This window comes from Macrobrachium rosenbergii, chromosome 11 (assembly GCF_040412425.1).
Source record: "Macrobrachium rosenbergii isolate ZJJX-2024 chromosome 11, ASM4041242v1, whole genome shotgun sequence".
Lineage (NCBI taxonomy): Eukaryota > Metazoa > Arthropoda > Malacostraca > Decapoda > Palaemonidae > Macrobrachium > Macrobrachium rosenbergii.
In genome coordinates this window covers 1914180-1936679 of record NC_089751.1, presented here as the reverse complement: position 1 = coordinate 1936679, position 22500 = coordinate 1914180, and the positions used below count along the sequence as shown (strand labels likewise).

The window sequence follows — 22500 nt, the reverse complement described above, 5'->3', positions numbered from 1 at the left end:
GAATCCATAATGCGACTTCAGACATTTGTAGCATTATCTTAAGTAGTTGCAGTATTTTACGATCTAGAAATACCTAGGTCCCTATAATGCCGATAAAATATATATATATATATATATATATATATATATATATATATATATATATATATATATATATATATATATATATATATATATATATATACATATACATATACATATACTTTTTATATTTAAATCTAATCCAGTCATTCCTCGGAATCTTTAAGAATACCGACGTTAAACCCTTCACGTCAATCAGTGGAAATAACGTAAACAGGCCGTGAGCGAAACTGGCCATATCAGCGCCAGTATTTTCAAACGAGATTCGAATGGCGAAGAATGATGTCCAAAGGACAGCTCAGTAAAGAACAAAGGACATATATTAAGAGCAGAATTGATAGAATTTAGTTGTCTAATGATAAATGAAGTCAAGACTTTATAAAGCAGGAAAACATGTATGAGAGTATAATAAAAAGATATATTAATGCAATGATTATAGGTGCAGAAAACCAAGAAAATATCAATACTAAAAAACAAAGGTTAAAACTTTTATCTAAATGGCATGCAAAACACAACGTGGCCAAGATAAGATCACAACTGCATCATAAAGTTAACAAAAACAGCAATAGTTTGCAACCAAGACATGAAACTTGTTGTTTGTATTAGCAATGAAGGGAGTGGTATACAATGAAATGATATGGACACTGTGTAACAAGTTTAACTCCACTAAGAATTTACGAAATGAAGCAGTTTTATTATCAGCACACTTAGGGTAGTTTTTGGTCATCTATCCCATTTTGCATTCACAACAGGACACTTTTTACTTATCACTCAATCTCCATTCCTCCACGGCGAGGACTCTCCTTTAGAGCAGGCATCGTCAACGCTGTTGGTAGCTGAGTTCTAATAGACCTCTTTAGACGTAGTGATAGACAGGGTAACTTCAGTAGAACCAATAGCCAGGAATAGTCCAGTCAGGAATGAGATGTGATTAGCAACTCCAAAGTGGACAGCACTACCTCAGCTGAGAACTGTGTCCAAAGAGGCACTTGACTTCTTTCTAACTGGAATAGGGAACTGAGGTACTATATGAATGATAAACAGTAAAAGGGTCTTCGACATGACTGTCAATCTTTTAAGTCATCAAATCTGTTAGCTCACTTTCATGAGAACTGTTGTTTTGGGATTTTTACTTTGAGCCCCATACATGGGCCCAACTATTGCCAGTACATCGCCTGTAGCTGGTAAAGGTCAAAAGTGGTGGTCTCTGGCTTGTATTCAAGTTTGAAAACTAACCTTAAGACAGCTGGCCTCACATAGTAAAGGGATTAACCTCAGCGACAGTTGGAGTCATGTGAGGTCATAAAGGTGTGGTACCCGAGGAGAGAAACATCAGTTAGTGACAGATTAAGACTACACAAATAGATAGGCGTTGGAAACTGATTCAGGGACTAAGCAGTCACTCTATAGTACTACAACCAGATATCAGGAAGGACAGTTAGGATTTAGGCTAAGGAAAACATTACTATGAATGTTAAGGGGGTACTTACTTGTCTCTGGGCAGCAACGGATAGCGCAGGGAAGTTCCTTTTATTTATCACACATCTGACTCAATATTAGAGCCACTCGTAGACAAAGCAAATGAAATCTATGGCTTAAGGCCTTCTTCAGGTGAGGAATTTACGTAAACTCATGGGTTCTCTCAACTAATTATATTTACATAACAACAAAGATCAGAAGAATGACGAATTACTGGGCAGGTAATAACAAGAGCCTGCTAAATAATGAATCCTACACAGGATAAATGTTCTAAGCTGACGATATCTTCATAACACGGAAGGTCGCAGTTGAAGGGGGGAACCACACATGGATCGGCCGAGAGGTTCCACAGTCAAGGCCTATCTGCAAATATGTAGGACAGTTACTTGCAACAATAATAAGACTCTCAAAGGAAACTGAGGAATGCACAGATGGTGCCAAATAACTCAGTTAAACACTAATGCATATTTTACGTTAACACTGAATGTTCCCACACAAATTACTGAGGTGATCGCACAATGGAAAAAATTAAGGGAATTATTAGGTAGAGAATAACAGGTCATGACTGGCTAAAACCTTAATTCCGGCCCATTGCCTTAGTCCAGGCGACGTTGTCCTCGTTTCATATTGCGCTGGCGATGGAGGAAAGAATTATAATGCCACTATAAAAATATACAGTAGAGGCCCCTGGGTCAAAACATGTTCAAAGGGACAGACAGGGACGTCTGTCTCGCGTAGGTCCTGAGCAATCTCTGAGCCGTCTCTGAGGGAACTGAGACTGATTCCTCTTGCAGAGTCTATTTATGACCCCTGGGGGAGATTATGTTGGCTTCTCATCCACGTGGCGCAAAGGTCAATTTTCGTCACGGTTCCCTTTATGACGACCGCATGGTTTCCACATGGCGCTAGTCAGCTCATGTGGGTTCAGAATGGGGGGGGTCAACTTTCTCTTTTGGGGGTTCTCACCCCAGTCTGGCTGGACACAGGGGTATCTGGAATTTTAGGCCCAAGCAGTCACTCTGAACAGAAAGCGAGAGTTAGGCTTAACCATTTTGGGGAATGAGAGAGATTATGAAGGGGCAAATTGAGACCTCTGTTCCATTACTAAATGAGGGGCAATAATGTTTATTTTTCTCAATTAGTTGGCACATGCAAAACAGGTGAGGTTGCGAGAAAAAGGCCCCAGTCATATCATAATATATATATATATATATATATATATATATATATATATATATATATATATATATATATATATATATATATATATATATATATATATATACACACACATTTAGCAAAGCATTAACCCACCTCCACCATGACAGCTCATCGGTACGTTTGGAACACGCAGCTCTAATTATGAAATTTTTATCACACCGTGATTTATATACAATCATGAAGCTAAAATGTTGTTAAATATCAAATTCACGCTACTTCGGGAATATCCCCGATGGGGAAATATCACTGAAGGGGAATTTATAAGTGACAAATGGATCGGTACTGCCAGGTCTCGATCCCTCGACACAGTTACCTTCCAACAACTTCAATCGACAGCCTACCCATTGAGTCATCAAGAGAGGTATAAGTTAATATTAATATATATATATATATATATATATATATATATATATATATTATATATATATATATATATATATATATATATATATATTATATATATATATATATATATATATATATATATATATATTTATCGACATATGAGTCATCGTGTATTTATGCGTGTGTCCTGGAAAAATGAATACGTGATCTACTCTTACACACATCAGTCAAAATCTTTATCATCTATGGATATCTCCTTATTGTAGCAAGTCAATTCATGCAATAAGGAGATATATAGATATCAAAGAGAGGGAAGAAGAAGAAGAAGAAGAGAAGGAGGAGGAGGAGGAGGAGGAGGAGGAGGAGGAGGAGGGAGAAGAGCCGGGGAAGACCAGTGCGCGTCCCTGAGGTGACAGCTTCCAAGTTGCTCACAGATACCTGAATCCAGAGACAGTTATAGATGCTAATTCTCCGGCGTCCCTAGAGTAATCAAGGATAATTCAGATTACTGTGTCTCTACATGAATATTGATTTGCAAATCAAGTGTGAAGTTGTTCAGCAGAGACTGGCAGAATACCTTATTCCAAGTATATCAAATTAGAGAGAGTGCGGGTATTAGACGCTTCGGGCGTTCGTAACTATGATCGTGCAGGTCCTCTGGGGATGAAATTTGTACATAGGACTGTTACGCTTAAAAGGAAACTGTGTTTTGTAACGAAGGAAAGGTTTATTCTTCATTAACACTACGATTACTGTTGTGAATATATTTTTTCTTTTGTTTAACAGAGAAAAGTTCCGAACAGTCACCATCAAAGTACATACTCTTGTATTTTTATATAAAGACGAGTTGTGTTTCTTTAAAAAATAAACACCAGAAACAAATACTCCTCTGCCAGACGTAGATCTCACACCCGTAGAACCCCTTGAAAGTGAAAGATGACATGTAATAAGACAAATGACGAAATGCTCTTACTCACAAAAAAAAAAAAAAAAAGAAATTAGCGCCATGTTTCATGACGGTAACAAAATGATCATGAAATAAATCAACAAATAACGTGAAAATGTTTTCACAAATATTTTTCTTGTCGGCATACTAATTAAATAAAGTTAGCAAAACAACAATTATAGCTAAATCTATAATTTGCTAATGTACCTTTACCTGCAATAAAGGTGAAAAGTAGTACACTTTCATGATGGAATGACGTTATGTTTTCAGCAATGTCTGTGCGAGTGTTAGCCAGGAAGGACTAACAGTTAGTGATGAAACATTATTGGCTTTATGTCCACTGGATTACCTTCTCAGAAAAAAAAAAAGAAAATAGTTTGGTTTTTCATGGGGGTTGGTGTGGGGCGCGGGGTCGAGTCTGCCATCTTACTCTCTCCTGATAAATAGTTTGGTTCCCTTTTCATAAGATACATGACATTCCTGATAAATATTTTGGTTCCCTTTTCATAAGATACATAACAATGTTACATGCCCTAATATTGTAAGTACGTTTACTAAGCGAAAACTTCAATGACTGAGCGAATATACTGTAATATGATCAAATTTTGCAAAGTTATTCATCAGGTGGTTTCCAGAAGATCACAGGGAGGAATCGAACCCTATTAACGATTTATCACCCCGGGAACCATATCCGACATGATTAGAAGTACTAACAGCAGGGAAAACCTTTCCCTCGGAGGTTTTTTTTCTTTTGTGGAGTCTTCCCTTGTTGCTAAGATTTACGGTGAACGAAGTGTTGAACAGAATCTAAGAAAATCCCTCACAAATATTCTTTCGATGACATCCAAGAGATGATTCATTTTATGAGAATTCGGTTCAGAACTGACATTTTGATGCGGTGGAAATCATTTAACCAAATGTAGAATACGTGGACTCTATATGATTTGAGTATACTGTACATGGATACATATTTGTTATGTTTTTATATTTCAAGTCGTAATCTCACCTATGCCACATCGCTTAACAGTTCAGTCCTTCTTTAGCGTATATTATTAAACAATATATTAATCTATTTTAACCACTTTCTCGTACAGTCTCCCAGGCAGCGCTTCATGTTTTTGTGCAGCTCATAATTCTTTCTATAATCCTAGGTAGTTCACGCACACAAACACACATGTATGAATATATATAAATATATATAAACAGTATATCTAATATATACATATATATATATTACACAGTTTATATATATATATATATATATATATATATATATATATATATATATATATATATATATATATATATATATAAATATAGACCTGTGTATGTATTTGTGCGCGCAAACCGTGTAGGAACAAAGTTTAAGTACAGAATAGCTTCTAACACTGATAAGTGTGTATATACTGTTTATATATATGAGTATGTGTGCGCGCGCGCGTATGGTGTGTGCGTGCGAATCGCACCGGATAAAACAATTTTAGATACAGAACAACTCTTAACAGTGATTGATATTATTTGTAACTCATAACTCACTTCTATGAGATATAAAAGGTAAATTAAAAGAGCCACTAACAGTTGGATAAATTTGATTCCAGACATACAGGTACTGTATATTATCATACCTGGTTAATTCGTTTTACATGCAATTAGAGAAGGGAGTGCTGCCTGGGAGATGATGTAGTGAGTGGGCAAGTGTAAATGCACCCTTTCACTTGTAACTACGGAGTGGTAGGGAGCGTTATCCATTACAATAACGGATGATGCGGGAATGTTGGGAATAAGTTGTGTGCGGAACCACTTTTCGAACACACTGCCGTTCATCTGATGATGATAATCGCCATCGTTTTTTGCAAGGAATGTCAGTTGCGCGTTCGGAACAAAACAGTCTTTGGAACCTGCATGTAAAACAATAAAGCGGCCCCCTTTCCCTGTTGGTTGTTGAAGGCCTGTTGCTTTTGAGGAGGAGGTATCTGTCCAACATTTACCGACACTGTAATTTTGATTCTCCAAGGTTTCGTCTAAGTATATAATTGGACGTTATTTTTTGCATCAATTATTTTTCGTAAAAAAATTGTCCGCACAGACAGATCATCATCTCTCTCCATTAAGAAAAGTCGACCGTTCACTTTTGCATAGCGAAAACCGATCTTTCTGATCACTTTTCGAAGAGACGCTTTACTTCCACTAAAACCAATACTTTCTTTCATTGCTCACTGCACTTTGTCGAGAGTAGGAATTTCCTTCCGATCGTAGAAGCCAAGAATTGTTCTTCGCAGGACGTTATCAAAATCATCAAAGTCAGTCACTGGGCTCATTTTCTGTCTTTTCTTTTTTTGAAGACTGCAGGCTGCGTTTCCACTATTATTATTTTCTGTCTCTCTCTCTTGCTTCCTTGTTAAGTCTGCGAATAGTCATTTCTGACACTTTTGATGCTTCAGATGTTCTTTGGATAGCCTTTGAAACATCAGTTACAGGACCTCCTTGTTTTTCTAAAATAAAGTATTTCAGGACATTATAGACTACTTCCTTGGCCTCGGGTGGCAGGTGAAGGCGTTTGCGGGAGTCACTTCGGCTGCCCATACTCATCACAATGGCTGATCGAGAGCGAGTATCCTTTAATGAGATTGACGCGACCTTATAAAATCCTCTTATGAATCATAGGACCCCTAAACTCAGATTTGGCAGCACCGGGCAAGAAATATGCCACATCTCCACTTTATTAATGAAACTTAGGTTTTAACCAAGAAGAGACTAAATAAGACATTCAATATATGTTGGAAACAAAGCACTGCATTTCAAGAAATGAAAACGGTTTCAGTAGACTCCATGAAGCAAATATGATTACCATAACATGAAAATTGGCAACGTATGATATTTGAACTGACCACACCACAGCGATCTTAGAAAGGTAAAAGAACTATAAAGGTCTCGCGGATCGGCACACCCAAATTCCAGGTGGCATTATGAAGGTCACTATTCCCTGGACACCACCTGTCATTTTCCTCGTGGTCTTCAGTCCTCTACACTCACGTGGCTATCGACAATTATAGTTCATTTCGATATGATCAACACAACCATTTTATGTATATGTATGTCTGTGGTTGTGCGCGCGCGTTCTCGTGGGCATGTTGGCGAAATGGATTGCAGGCCGCAGTACTGTATATTAAAAAAAAATTCCAGCTTTTCATTGTGACCAGCTTTTCATTGTGATGAGCCAATAAAGTATAGCAGTATTTATTTCCAGACCATTGTGCAACGTTTGGGCGACAAAATATCAATCCTGCAAATTGGCACCAATCATTTGGGCGAATCAGTAAGGGAAAAGCCAGAAGTTGGCGGATAATTCAGCAGTTAGCTGGTTAATAATTGGCAGTAGTTATCAGCCTTAGTCGTTCACTACTCTGCAATAGAAGGAATAGCACAGAAACAACCCAACGAAAAAGGTGCTTTGATATTTTCTTTGTATAGAATATTGAATGTTTCGTGGCAGTGAGCAAATAAAAACCAGATGTAAAGCCAGAATTAAGTGGCTAACCTTAGCTATCTGCAGTTTACAGATTGTAGCTAGGAAAAAGGGAAAACAGATTTTTAGGTTTTTGTCCTGGCGCTCCCAACTCTTAAGCTAACCAAATTTACTCGCAATTCTTTTTAAGTATTACCAAGAGATTGGCAAAACTAAGGACCAGAAGTTTAACTCCATCCTCACGAAATCCTTTGAGCAATTTTAACATTCAAAAACTTTAGAACCAGAGACAAGGCCACCAACTAAATGCATTATGCAAAAATCCTGCATTTCTATCGCCTCTCTTATCCAAAACATACAAGTCCAACGCTAAAGCCTGTGTTGTAGTGACCATCGACAGTCACAGTATCTTCTATTTATAGGCATAAGCATTTACCAATCCCGGGACAAATTACACTCACTATGGAAAATTTGCTGCCTGCTCAACTTTTTTGCAAGCCAGTTATAACCCTTACATAGCAATTTGTACTTAATGCAACCCCGTAAGACTCTTGAAAATATAAAGTATTTTCTTGGCGGTATCTCATGTCAAAGTGAATTTTCACTTCCAACTATTATCGTTCAAGTCACCTTTACAAGTGTTCTCAGCCGAATGCAATCTCCAGATCATAAGGAATGATCTTAACCATTCCTGTCATCAGAGGGGTCAAAATACAACATCACTTTGCTGAATAGAAGTTTAAATCTGCATAGACTATTGCAAGTAAACACCAAAATTCGAGGTTAATATACTACAATCTCCTCAATTAAAAACTATTTCAATCACTTCATTTCTCATATCAATTTCCCAATTTTACTTCTGTTAACCAACTAATCAGTAACTACCATTCCCTTTATTTCATAGGACATTATGTCTTTCAAGGAATATTACAAAGTCTAACCCATCACATAACATTTTGGGGTTAAAGAAATCGACAAAGGTTTACAGACATACAGTATATATTAAGCTGGTCTTCATACATGTAAACAATATTACATATCCAAAGTAGTCAGAATAAAAAATTGAATGGTAGGTAGAGCACAGCATCTACTAAGTTCTACTTGTCTGTGCACTCGAATTTAGAGCACTCGAATTTAGAGCACTCGAATTTAGAGCACTCGAATTTAGAGCACTCGAATTTAGAGCACTCGAATTTAGAGCACTCGAATTTAGAGCACTCACACAGGGTATGCACAGCGTCTACAAGTCTAGTTCTAGTTATCAGGGTAACCGAATTTAGTGAGCTTCGAACCATCAGGAACCATCACAGGACATGCATTGCGTCTACAAGTAGAGTTCTTGTTGTCTGGGTAACAGAATTCAGAGCGCTTCGAATCCTCACAGGATATTCAGTCTTAACGAAATCTTTCCATTAGCATTAGTGTCGATGTTATGGTTTGCTGCAGCTACACCAAGAGCCTGTGCATAAAAGTTTGATTTTAGATTATACTAGAAGTTTCCATGACATTACCTACCCTCTTAAAGTGAAAATAGCGTGTTCAGTTAGTCCCAGTAGTTATTCTAAGGTTATTATAATTAATACTATATCGTATGAGTAAAATTTCCCATTTACAATCCCATGTATTAGTATTGTTATTTCAAAAGCCATAAACTTTCACATTAACAATCCCATATATTACTACCATTGTTCCTTCAAACTCCCAAAAATACAACATGATAGAGTGCCATCCTTAAAGATATATTTAACAGGGCACCAATCTTACACTGAAACAACCGCATCTAACTTATAGTGCTACACAACTATGAAAGGTGCCATGCAATGCAAACACTATCTGGCAACTTTCGTCCTTTAATATACAGTCTTTAGGGAATTGAAACTGCACAACCCCACTAGGCAAAAAATTAAGTTGGGGAATTCAAAATAAGAGATTCCCGAAACAAGCTTCAGCGCTGGAGGAAAGGTGGATGAAGGTAGGGGTCAATGAAAATATGCAATGGAATCTGAACTATTTCCTAACTTTGCTTGAAGATTAAGAGGGGGAGGGTGTGGGTATTGAGCGCATTGACGGAACATTAATACTGCAAAAATTTGAATTACAATTTCCACTATTAACCAGCCCATTTAAATACCCAACAAGTCCAAGACATCAGTGTCAATAAAATTCTTTAACATCCCATAATACTGCAAAAATTTGAATTACAATTTCTACTATTAACCAGCCTATTAAAATACCCGAAAAGTCCACGACATCAGTGTCAAAATTCTTTAACATATCAAGATCTAGGCCTCTTAGAAAATTGTCAAGATCCACCTATTACCTGTCTTGTTCCTATTTACTAGTGGGAATGAAACTAAGTTATAAAAGTATGTCTGAGTTACCCTACCCTATTCTCAAGCTGCACTAATGCATTCAAATTTACATCTCATGACCAAACAAAGTCTCAAGTACTGTAATACCCTGTGCTATTAATAACTTGCACTGTCAAATGTCTCTCTAGGTCTCGCATTTTTTACCCAACTATCGCATTTTTACCCCAGTCTATTCCCAGCATCCTCAAGAGATAGACTTCAGTATTTATTACCTTTATCCTAACCCCTCCACCCATATAAAACTAGTAGGTTCTTCACACTATTCTAGCCTATCTATTTCAAGTTCCATATCTAAATTTACATTAATTCCTGGCTACACGAAAACTTATCAACCTTGCAGTTCTAGCTTAAGTTAGTTGGTTTGAAATCCCTGTTGTGCATGGTGACTTTGTCACCATGCTCGTTTTTGAACTTCCTGTTGTGCATGGTGACCAAGTCACCATGCACAACGTGAAAGTCCACCTTTACCTGGCAGATGGCACCGCCACCCCGGTAAAGGTGGACTTCGGAAGTAGCCAAAGAAAAACTTAAGACGCAAAACTTAATTTAGACGCAAAACAATTTAGACGCAAAACAATTTAGACGCAAAACAATTTAGACGCAAAACAATTTAGACGCAAAACAATTTAGACGCAAAACAATTTAGACGCAAAACAATTTAGACGCAAAACAATTTAGACGCAAAACAATTTAGACGCAAAACTTAATCTTTTGCAGCCGAAATAATTACTCAAGAGCTTTAAAAATTGTCAGTGTTCAAAAACTTCAAAATTCCAAAATAGTGACAACTTTAAAATCCTAAAAAAACAAAACTAGCTGAAATAACTAGATCAAACCACAAGGCAAAAGTTTAAATATAAAAAAGTTTAAATGAAAAAACTCTACAAATTTTCAAAAATTACCTTCGCAGATTAAATTACTCAAGAGCTTTAAAAATTGTCTGCTCAAAAACTTCAAAATTCCAAAATAGAGACTTTACTAAACTTTACAATACTAAAAAAAAAGTAACTGAAATTACTAGATCAAAACAAGGCAAAAGTTTAAATATAAACAAGTTTAAAAGAAAAAACACTATTTACTCTACAAATTTTAAAAAAATTACCTTCCACACTTATACTAACAAACTCCCACACATACTAACAAACTCCCACACATACTAACAAACTCCCACACATACTAACAAACTCCCACACATACTAACAAACTCCCACACATACTAACAAACTCCCACACATACTAACAAACTCCCACACATACTAACAAACTCCCACACATACTAACCTTTGAAGCTAAAATATATCTATACTAATAAAAAAAATTAAATACTTTTAAAACAAAGTTCTGAAGCTGGAACAAATCCTAAAATTTCCTGAAATGTTCAAAGCTTTAAAAATTAAATTTCAACCTTTGTAATTTTAAAGATAAAAAAATAAGTTTTCAAAATTCTCAAAACTAAGGTCTTTAATCTGAAAATATAAACCAAATGCATTAAAACAAAACCTAAAAAAATGAAAACTTACGAGATATGATTCTGAAAAAACTAAGCTAAAAAATGTTTGGTGGGTTGCTCAAGTCACTAAAAAAAAAAAAAAAAAAAAAAAAAAAAAAAAAAAAAAACAAAAATACTCACCATTAATCCTGTTTAGTCATAAGTTATCGGTACATCCAAGACAATTCAGCAACTCATTGTGGCACGCTTATTTAACGACACATCCTGACCTGAAATAAGAAAATTATATATTAAAGTACAAAATGTTTTAGCAAGTGGAAAGAGCCAAGGCTAGCTATTGGTTAGAATCAGCTGGGCCATCTGATTAGTTTTAAAATACTAGGACAAGGAGCAGCAACCAAGGTTTCAAATACTGATAAGGGTTACTAGTTTATTGCCACTTGAGCCTACAATAAGTTTAAATAAACTTAATATACCCCATATTAGGAAGGTTACGATAGTCGAGTTAGGCCTCTCTAATCCGCAAGAAATTTAAACCCCATTACATCGTAAGACTTGCTCTTTTGCAGTATAAAGTCAAAATGAAAATCTGTAGCACCGCATAAGATTGCTAGTATAAAAACAAAGTGCATAGAATTACCACTCAAAGCAATCTAGTTCAGCTTAGTAATAAGCCCCGAAACTAACCTAGTAATAAACAAGCTTCGAAACCAAGTCAAATACCATGTTGAAAGGCAATCTACAACAATACCTAAAATAAACATTTTCAACAGTTATTGTTGGACAAAGAATCGAAAATACCAATATTTGAAGATACAAAACCCGCAAACTGAAAACGTTCATACGACAACTGTATGTCATAGCTCAAGGACCACAATCTAAATATTTGAGAAATATAAAACGCAAAACTGACAATAGTATCCACTCGCCAAACCAACAAACCTTGAAGCACGCCTTCACGCCTACAATCTTGAAAAGTCTATTGACAATAGGACATTTCTGAGAAACTGCTCAAGCTTCTCTAGACCTCAAATGAATATTGCAAACAGAAGGCATGCAAGTGAAGCAAATAGAAGATTTAAACCTGGAACAAAGTGCAAGTCAGGCTTGAGAATATTTGTACACTGCGCACCATGACTATACAACAAAATACCGCCTGAAGTGAAGATCATACGAGAAGAAAGCAAATTTAAAAAAGAACTACTCGCCTATACTGCAGGAGCTACGATACTGACGAGGAAACACTGAAACAATTATAAAATATAAGAAGCACCACTGAAACAATTATAAAACATAAGAAGCACCACTGAAACAATTATGAAATATAAGAAGCACCTTACCTTGAAAGTGCACAGGGGACCGTCAGAGATCTTCCAGTACAGCACAGCCGAGACCCCAAACGCAAATGAAAGGAAAAGTCGAGTTAGTATCAACGAAACCTGTCTTACCAAGCTGGAGACTCAACAACACTGAAACAAGCTGTTTTTAAGGAGAACAGCCAACGGCCGCTGCAACTGCCTGTTTGAGGGACGTCACTTTATCGCCCTTTCGCCACGTAAGAAGTTAAAGACGATGATCAGAAAATCGAAAGAAATTATTATTATTATTATTATTATTATTATTATTATTATTATTATTATTATTAGGTAACTATCCATAGCAAATCAACCTCTGAATTCCCTTATAACTACTGAATGTTCATTTTAAGTTTGACTTTTCGCTTCTGCTTAATTAATCTTGACTATTTTAATATTTCATTGTATATATGAAGAAGTATGTTTGGAAACATGCGAAAGCTCATGTTATTATTGCATTTGTATATGTATATACAGCTATGGATTTCGTAATCACCATAAATTCTTTAATATTTTACTATTGCATACCACTATAGCCTTCTGAATGAATATACTCGACAAAAGCCGAGGAAGAACTACCAATGCGGTTTATGCCTTGGGGAGGTGAAAGCCAACAGCTGGTGGATCTATGACCAAGGAGATGAATACCAATGTGGATTATGGCCACACCCAGATCGGTTTTCCTTATCCAGAATTTTGAAAAAAGACTGAATGTAGAAGTGAGAAAATATGAAAAAGTCAGACAAACAGGCAAACACAACAAGAAACCATCATTGCAAGAACTGATAGACAACACCAGAATAAAATGCAAAAGCAACACATGTCGGTATCTAACAATAACAAAGGCTGTATATACTGTATAACAACCAAGCCGAGGCTGAACGTCCAGATGGAAGGATTTAGAGCAAGGCCTCCCCACCAATTGCCTGAGGGGAAGAGCACAATGTCAAGGTCACTCCATAACAATCCCCAACCAAATACTTCAGAAGAAATCAATAAATTTATTAGACCCATAAGAACAACAAACAATGTAAAACTAATGTAATAATGTAGTTTCACAATGGAATTGCATTATGTAAATATAATGTACATAATTAACCACCCCTAAGTAAATGGGCATTGTAAATATAAATAATAACCCCAAATCCCTCCCCAGTCACATTCCCATCATACGCATACACACACAAATATACTGTGTATGACACGTTTTCCTACCTTTGTAGTCTGAAATATGTTTATATACTAAAAGGTCCTTCTGTAAATTCACTAATACGAACTTTTTTTATGTCCTTCTGTGTTCGCTTATACGAAATTTTTAATATTTTACCCTCACTCGGTTATACTGAACTGAACTACACAGAAATTGCATGACTTCTCTGTTCGTCACCTTTAGTTTACTGCCGTATCTGTGATAATCAACAATTTGTCTTTTCTGAAGCAATGATAGTTACCCCACGAGCAAACTACCGTTGTAGCAGTTCGGACATAAACAATGAACCAATAATAGCTTCGGCTTGGGAAACAACAAATTGCTGTAATTCATAACTCACTCGCAATATACAAAAGGTGGTGATACGAATTTGCGGGTTTTTATTTCAGTTCAGTACAAGATGAGGAAGTGATAATAACTGCTCAAGTTGGAAAAAAACAAAGCTTTGCTTGTTTCCGGAGTCTGTACATGAATTTTTAAGTGAAACGAATTATAGTTGTGATGGTTCATAGTCATTTTCATTTTTTATTTTATCCAGTTTCATTACTTTCTCCTTTTTCATTACACACACACACACACACACACACACACACACACACACACACACACACATATATATATATATATATATATATATATATATATATATATATATATATATATATATATATATATATATATACATACACACACACACATATCAATATGTATCAATATATATGTATCAATGAGTTTCTTTTAAACAAACCCAACTGTAGAATTGGGACTCAACGATACATTTTTTATTTCACATATATATATATATATATATATATATATATATATATATATATATATATATATATATATATATATATATATATATGTATGTATATATATATATATATATATATATATATATATATATATATATATATATATATATATAGTGAAATGAAATAAAAAATGTATCGTTGAGTCCCAATTCTACAGTTGGGTTTGTTTAAAAAAGAAACTCATCGATACATTTTTTTAAATTTCACTTATTCCACGTGGGACGATGACGAATCGTGGTAGCTAAGGAAATGAATGTAAGAAACAGCTAAACTGGGTTTCCTATATACTGTGAAAGCATATCTGTTCTGTTCTCTTATGATTAGTTCCGACCATAAGATTCAAAACAGAATGGGAAAAGGACGGAAAATTGCCGTTCCTAGATGTACTAATCATAAGAGAACAGTCAGATATGCTTTCACAGTATATAGGAAACCCAGTTTCGCTGTTTCTTACATTCATTTCCTTAGCTACCACGATGTTTCCGGAAAAAATCATGGTAGGGTGCACCCTATTCCTTAGGGGACTTAGAATACGTTCAAATGTATACCTAGATAGAGAATTCAACACGATCCGTCAACACCTAATGCAACTGCTCTCTCCACCACACATTATCGAGAAGGCTATTAACAAAGTGAATAAAAAAAGTGAATAAAATATTCTACAGAAGTCCAACTCACAACAGACAAACAGATTTTAACAACAAAATAAAGCTTCCGTACAACGAAAACATCCAAAAAGCTACAGAACATCTAAGGTCTAATAATCCTTTTATTTTCCATTATCCCAAATCCATCGGGATTTCGCCCATCAATGTATACTTAAATAAAAAAGAGGAAGAAGCAGGAGTTTACAAGGTTCCGTGCAACAACTGTAATGAGAATTACGTGGGGGAGACGGGTAGTTCCATCTCGCAAAGAATAACAGAGATCAATGCAATATGCCTCAGAGAGTTCAGGTATTTTCCTACATGTTAGGGATAAAGGCCATACCATAAACTGGAGTGTAGGGGCAGAGCTGGTTTTGAAAAGTAGTTGTCCGTACAAAAGGAAGATGCTGGAATCTGCTATCAACAATCAAACCAACAATATGAACTTGTCAGGAGGACATTGGAAATCGGATGACATCGATGTGTTAATCCTCAGGCCTCTTCTTAAGAAGGTGTTTCAGAAAATACGACCACCAGACGCATCGCCAGACAGGAGCTAATGAAGCCAAAAATCACGATGGAATACTCTAATTTCCATCCTTCCTGGGTCAATGGCCACCTGCATACCAACGAGACTTACTGCCACACCAACATATGTTTTGTATATAAACCCTTGTATCTATCATCTGTACACATTTTACCAGTGAACAAGGGGGATGTATTGCTTCCCTTTTGGTTTGTTCATGGACTCTGGGTCCCTCCGAATCCTTTTTCTTATTGTCTTTGCACTTACGTTAGAAAAGAATATTCAGTTGACAGTTCTGCTGGCAGTTGCGAAAATACTATATATGTGTGTAAGAGTCTAAGTGTCTTCATGTACCTTGTGTTTTGAAGTGTTTCCTTAAAAATGTTAAAGTGGGAAAAATTTTATTGAACATAAAGTGCAGAAATGTACAATAAAGATACTTTTTGCAAAGAAAGAATAAATGTGGAACCAACAGCAAATAGCCAAAGAACAACCAGTCCATGAAACGAAGGTCCCATGGCACCTATTAGCCGTCCTGGAAACGTTCTTATTCAAACTCTTTGGTCTACCTTCTGCAAAACACTCTAGCACAAAAAGGCTCTAAATAATCTAAAATGAATGTAGCAGTGTTCACCTCGCTATGAAAATGTCAGCCGCAAACATTGGCCATTAATAACAGACATTACGAGAGACTGCTCTCTCCAACATTAATTCTCTCTCTCTCTCTCTCTCTCTCTCTCTCTCTCTCTCTCTCTCTCTCTCTCTCTCTCTCTCTCTCTCTCCGGGCTCAACAATTCAATTACTTGGCTACAGATTATGTTTTTAAGCCTGCACTCCTCAGACTTTTCTTTTCATCACCACTATTTTTAAGGAGGAGGTAACGTGAAAGAGCTTAAGGAGCCCGACGAAATTAAATAAATAAATTTCTTGAAATATTTTCGAAGCCTTGTTCACTATACATTTTAATGCTGTTTCATAGCAGCCTGACATTTCTGAAGAGAATTTGTACTGGAAAAGACTCCATTAAAATTAGCATCGATCATCATCTCCATATTCCATTACTGATAATAGATTTGCTAATAATCATCTAGTTTTCCTTATTCATATTATTCCTTCTTTTGTCGCCCAGTCAAGTCGCATAAGAGCCTCCCTCCTTTCTTGTTTTATTTGGTTAAAGAGGGGTAAGATTACTTTACTAATGGGATGATTTCATTCGGAATCGTAATTATTACCTTTATCATTTTTTAGTCTAGAACTTTTGAAGATGATTTGGGAGTCCCGCCGCAAGAGTTAAAAAATGATGAAGTGTTATTTATCGAATTCTTATTGAGATGATGGAGAATTCTGCATAAGCAGAGAAATAATAAGAGAAATGCTTGATATTCCCAGTATATAAGTCTTCTATATTTTGCATACTGAAAAGAAATCCTTGGGTATTATTTTCGATATTGCTTTGAGGAATAGATATTAATTTTCCGTTGCAGTTATGGATTATAATGTCTTCTATACACTTTGCGCTCAGTTAGCAGTTGTCTAACCTCCGAGTCTTGTGATTGAAATGGATCAAGACATTAATATAGTTATAAAGAGTATTTAAAGGATGAAAAAATATAAAATTTCTGCAAATAAAGCAATATTATTCCTTCAAATTTCGATGGGCAAGAGATGTCGTTCTGGGTCATCGTAAACCGCTCTCTGTAACACGCGACGAAGATTCTTCTTTTGGATAATCCGTCTTCTCAAGTGCAAAACCGAGACAGATTGTAGTGACGTCAAGAGTGACGTATCTAGAAAACATTTCAGGAATTTGAAAAGTTTCTTGAAGATACAAGAAAAAATAGGAATGATAAAGCAGCCATTAGACATGCGCACGTATCGAAATACCTTAAAACAAACGCACACACACACATATATATACACATATATGTGTGTATATATACAGTATGTATATGTATATATATATGTATCTATATAGATGTATATATATATACTCTGTATATATGTATGTATATATATACATATATATATATATATATATATATATATATATATATATATATATATATATATATATATATATATATATGTATATATATACATATAAATATGTGTATATATATATATATATATATATATATATATGTATATATATATATATATATATACACACATATATATATACATATATATGTGTGTCTGTGTGTGTGTATAGAGATGTGTGTGCTTGTGTGTATTTGAGTAAAAGATTATTCCAGTCCAACTTGATCACTTAGAATTTACCAGCTGATTATATCGTTTTCAAACAAGAATCGTGAAGAAAGAAATTTTGTATTCTTCAGTTGCTATGATAAACATTCAGTTAAGAACAGACTAAAATATAGGATTTTTTTGTTATATACAGTAAAAGAAGAAAAATCGGAATGTCAAAAAGTGGGAAGAGGGATGAGAGCTGATATGAGAGCCAATGAATGACAGCGATAGTCGGGGATTTTTTTTTTAAAACAAGCATTGCATTTTTAAGAGGGAGAGAGAGAGAGAACATGAATAAAAGAATATAGATGAAAGCGGACCATCGACCAAATTCAGTGGATTCAAAAGGATAACAGATTTTTGCCTAATCTTCGAGCTCTTCTTATCTACGAAAAAGACGTGATTACTCTTTCGCTCATCAACACGTTTCAGGTAGTTTGGATGATTTATTATTGGAGCCAAGAATATATGCCAGAGATAGACACGAACATCCACAAACATTCGAATGTGTATGCTTTCACACACACACACACACACATGCATGTTTGTACTCGCTCTTATATATGGTCATGAGTGTGCTTTTAATGTCCACAAAGACCTCTATCTCGAATTTTTGCACATATTAGAATATACAAACCCAAATACGAGCGATTAATTAACGAAGAAGCTTTCATCATCAGTGTAAGGATTCGAATTCATACACACAGGTTAAATCGAAATCACAAAAGACACATCAGGGAAAAAGCTTCTTCGTTTATTTAGCAATCGGATTTAGACTTGTAGAGAGTGGTATGCGTTTTCTAGAAAGGTTGATGAACATAAGTTATGTATATATATATATATATATATATATATATATATATATATATATATATATATATATATATATATATATATATATATATATATATATATATGTAATATATATATATATATATATATATATATATATATATATATATATATATATATATATATATATATATATATATATATATATATATACATATATAGAATATATATATATATATATATATATATATATATATATATATATATATATATATATATATATATATATATGTCACTAACCGGCACTGCCCAGGAAAACTCTGAATTACAGCCGATAAACTCTCTCTCTCTCTCTCTCTCTCTCTCTCTCTCTCTCTCTCTCTCTCTCTCTCTCTCTCCTCCCAACATCCCCTCTACTCTCTCTCTCTCACTTCCTCTCCCTCTCACTCTCTCTTTCTCTCTCTCACTCTCTCCCTTCCCTGTTAAGATAGTTGCTTCATTTAAATTGCCCAGCATTTTTGACATTTTATATTTTACCCCTCCCCACCCCTACTTCCTATCGGGGCTGAACTTGGACTTAAAGGGCATCAGGATTGTCACTATTCATCTCAATGAGCTTGAAAACTATGGATTAGACACTAATATCTGTCGTTTTCGGTTATTTTTCTTCCCACCCCTTCTCACACCCATTTCCTTTCGGGGCCGAATTTGGATTTAAAGGGCATCGGAAGAGTCACTGTTCATCTTAGCAAGCTCGAAAAGTATGGATTAGACACTAATATCTGTTGTTTTCGGTTATTTTTATGTCACCTCCTTCCCACCCTTTCTCTGCACGTCCCCCCACCTTCCTATCAGGGCTGAACTTGGACTTAAAGGGCATCGGGTGTGTCATTATTCATCTCAACGAGCTTAAAAACTATGGATTAGACACTAATATGTGTTGTTTTCAGTTATTTTTACATGTCACCCCCTTCCCACTCCTTCTCACCCTCATTTCCTATCAGGGCTGAGCTTGGACTTAAAGGGCATCGGGAGTGTCACTGTTCATCTCAGCGAGCTCAAAAACTATGGATTAGACACTAATATCTGTCATTTTTAGTTATTTTTACGTGTCACCCCCTTCCCACTCCTTCTCACACCCGCTTCTTATTGGGCCTGAACTTGGACTTAAAGAGCAGCAGGAGTTTCACTATTCACCTCAGCGACCTCAAAAAATATGGATTAGACACTGATATCATTCACTTTCCATTATTTTTATGTTACCCCCTTCCCACACCCCACCTTTTGTGCCAGTGATGTCTTACCCCCACAGTGTTCTTTTCGAGATAGTAAGTCATATGTATACCAAGTTAGGTTGAAATTTCTTAATGCATTTCAGAGTGTATGTGGAACATACACACACACACACACACACACACACACACTCATCCATTTTTATTTATGTAGATAGATATATAGCCTCTTTTCTTCTTGGTTATTTTGACTAGAAATTTATTCTTCTCTATTTCTCTTTCATTTATCGTTTGCATTCATACACTGAACCTATGCCGAGCTATAAAGGGAATAGAGTACGTTGGTAGCTAGTCGACATTTATGGATTAATGACATATTAGGGCCTGCAACTTAGAGCTCAATTTTTTTTTTTTGGAACTGGGAGGTTAAACCACTGGAACCACTTCCTTGGTAGACAAATGGCTCTTAATTAAAAAGAAAATACATATTGTGTTTTCCTTTAGTAGCAGGTTTTATAACAGTATCAAACACTGTGCTACCTCCCCATTTAATAACTTGCTGCACCATTGCTTACCTCGTTATCCTTCCACAGGATTGGTGAACGATGACCGTCTGCCTCGTTTCCTGGAGCCAATTCCTAACAAGACCGTGGTTGTAGGAAGAGACGTCATACTTCCTTGCTCAGTGGATAATCTCAAAGGGTATAAAGTGAGTTCCCAGTGAAGGATTTTTGTCTTGCTTTATTTTTACAATCTTTTATCTAACTCTCCAGCTATAATTTATGCTTCTGTAATATAAATATTTCCTCTCTCTCTCTCTCTCTCTCTCTCTCTCTCTCTCTCTCTCTCTCTCTCTCTCTCTCTCAAATTTGAGAGTATGAGAAAGTCCTGTGTGAATGAATGGCAGAAGTTCACAATTAGCCACGTGTTACAGACTTAGCATCTTGTTTGCCACTCTTTTTGAGAAGCTAATATCCCTATTTAATCTGCTAATTTCTGAAAAAAGTGCGACAGATCGTTTATCGGTCCAATGTCATCCCCTTAAAACAACTGGTTTCTAACAAGAGTATAGTCTAACGAGCATTTGCACACTACATCTGAAATCTTAGATTTTTTTTAAATGTGTCCTGCAGAAGGAGATTGTATAGAAATCGACGACAGTGGCGGAAACAGTCAGTTTGTTTTAACGAGGTTTGGTTGAATGGTATACAATTCGTCCGGTTCTGACTCACAACTAGGAGAGTGATATTGGCGAAAGACTCGTGACCAACCCTGACAACTTCTTGACGAAAATAATAAGTGTTAGCAAGGGCAAAGAAAATTAATGAGAAAAATATAATGAAGACTTACACGTGGAAAATTATCCGTTTACCTGAACACAAAAATTCTTTCCTCTCATGTTTTGTCATTTATTTTTTACCATTGAAAATTTTCCTTTTCAATGTCGACCATATAAAAAATAATGCAAGGCAAAAGATTAACATAAAAGATCTTCTACAATAATATTCTCTCTCTCTCTCTCTCTCTCTCTCTCTCTCTCTCTCTCTCTCTATATATATATATATATATATATATATATATATATATATATATATATATATATATATATATATATATATATGTATTTATTTATTTATTTCTGTGAAACATGTTCCCATGTGTTTAATTCTATATGTACGTATATGTGTATATATATATATATATATATATATATATATATATATATATATATATATATATATATATATATATATATATATATATATATATATATATATATATAGATAGATAGATATATATATACACTGTATATATACATACGTATGTATATATATGTATAAAATATATATATATATATACATATGCATATATATTTATACATATATATGTATATACTGTATAAGGATATACATAATATAATATATACATGTGTATATGAATATATGTTATTTAAACATTTATGTGTATATATGTAAATGTGTGTATGTATGCATATAAAGATTGAGTGGCCGATAAAAACGGTGATTACACGACAGAACATGATATTTTTAATAATATTCTATAATCTCGACTGCTTTTGATTATCTACATAACAGAATTACTTGGGTTGTGTTTGAGATGCAGGTGTTCTTTTGAAAGAAATGGCTGGCGTTATGGCAACACAGGTTCTTACCCTTAGGCGACGCCATTTATAGTAACCATAAATCAATCAATCTTGCTCACAGAGCAGCCCAGAAGTGTGAGCCCACTCTCATAGATAAACAGAATTTGTAAATCCAGCACCGACTTCAGACCTCAGACGATAATGAGTTT

General features: G+C 35.2%; 1 protein-coding gene and 1 long non-coding RNA gene across 2 annotated transcripts in view; one reads left to right on the top strand and one right to left on the bottom strand.

Moving 5' to 3' along the window:
- The window catches only part of LOC136843083 (lachesin-like), a 341336-nt gene that overhangs the window by 271590 nt on the left and 47246 nt on the right, over window positions 1-22500 (top strand). Inside the window, exon 3 of the mRNA XM_067111047.1 lies at window positions 20781-20896. Within this exon, the coding sequence (XP_066967148.1) occupies window positions 20781-20896 (116 nt within the window). The remainder of the gene's footprint in view (window positions 1-20780; window positions 20897-22500) is intronic.
- Window positions 8520-12816, bottom strand: LOC136843081 (uncharacterized). Its single transcript, XR_010854436.1, has 3 exons — window positions 12701-12816; window positions 11541-11629; window positions 8520-8997 (listed from the first exon to the last, which is right to left on the bottom strand). It is a non-coding gene; the product is annotated as an uncharacterized lncRNA (long non-coding RNA).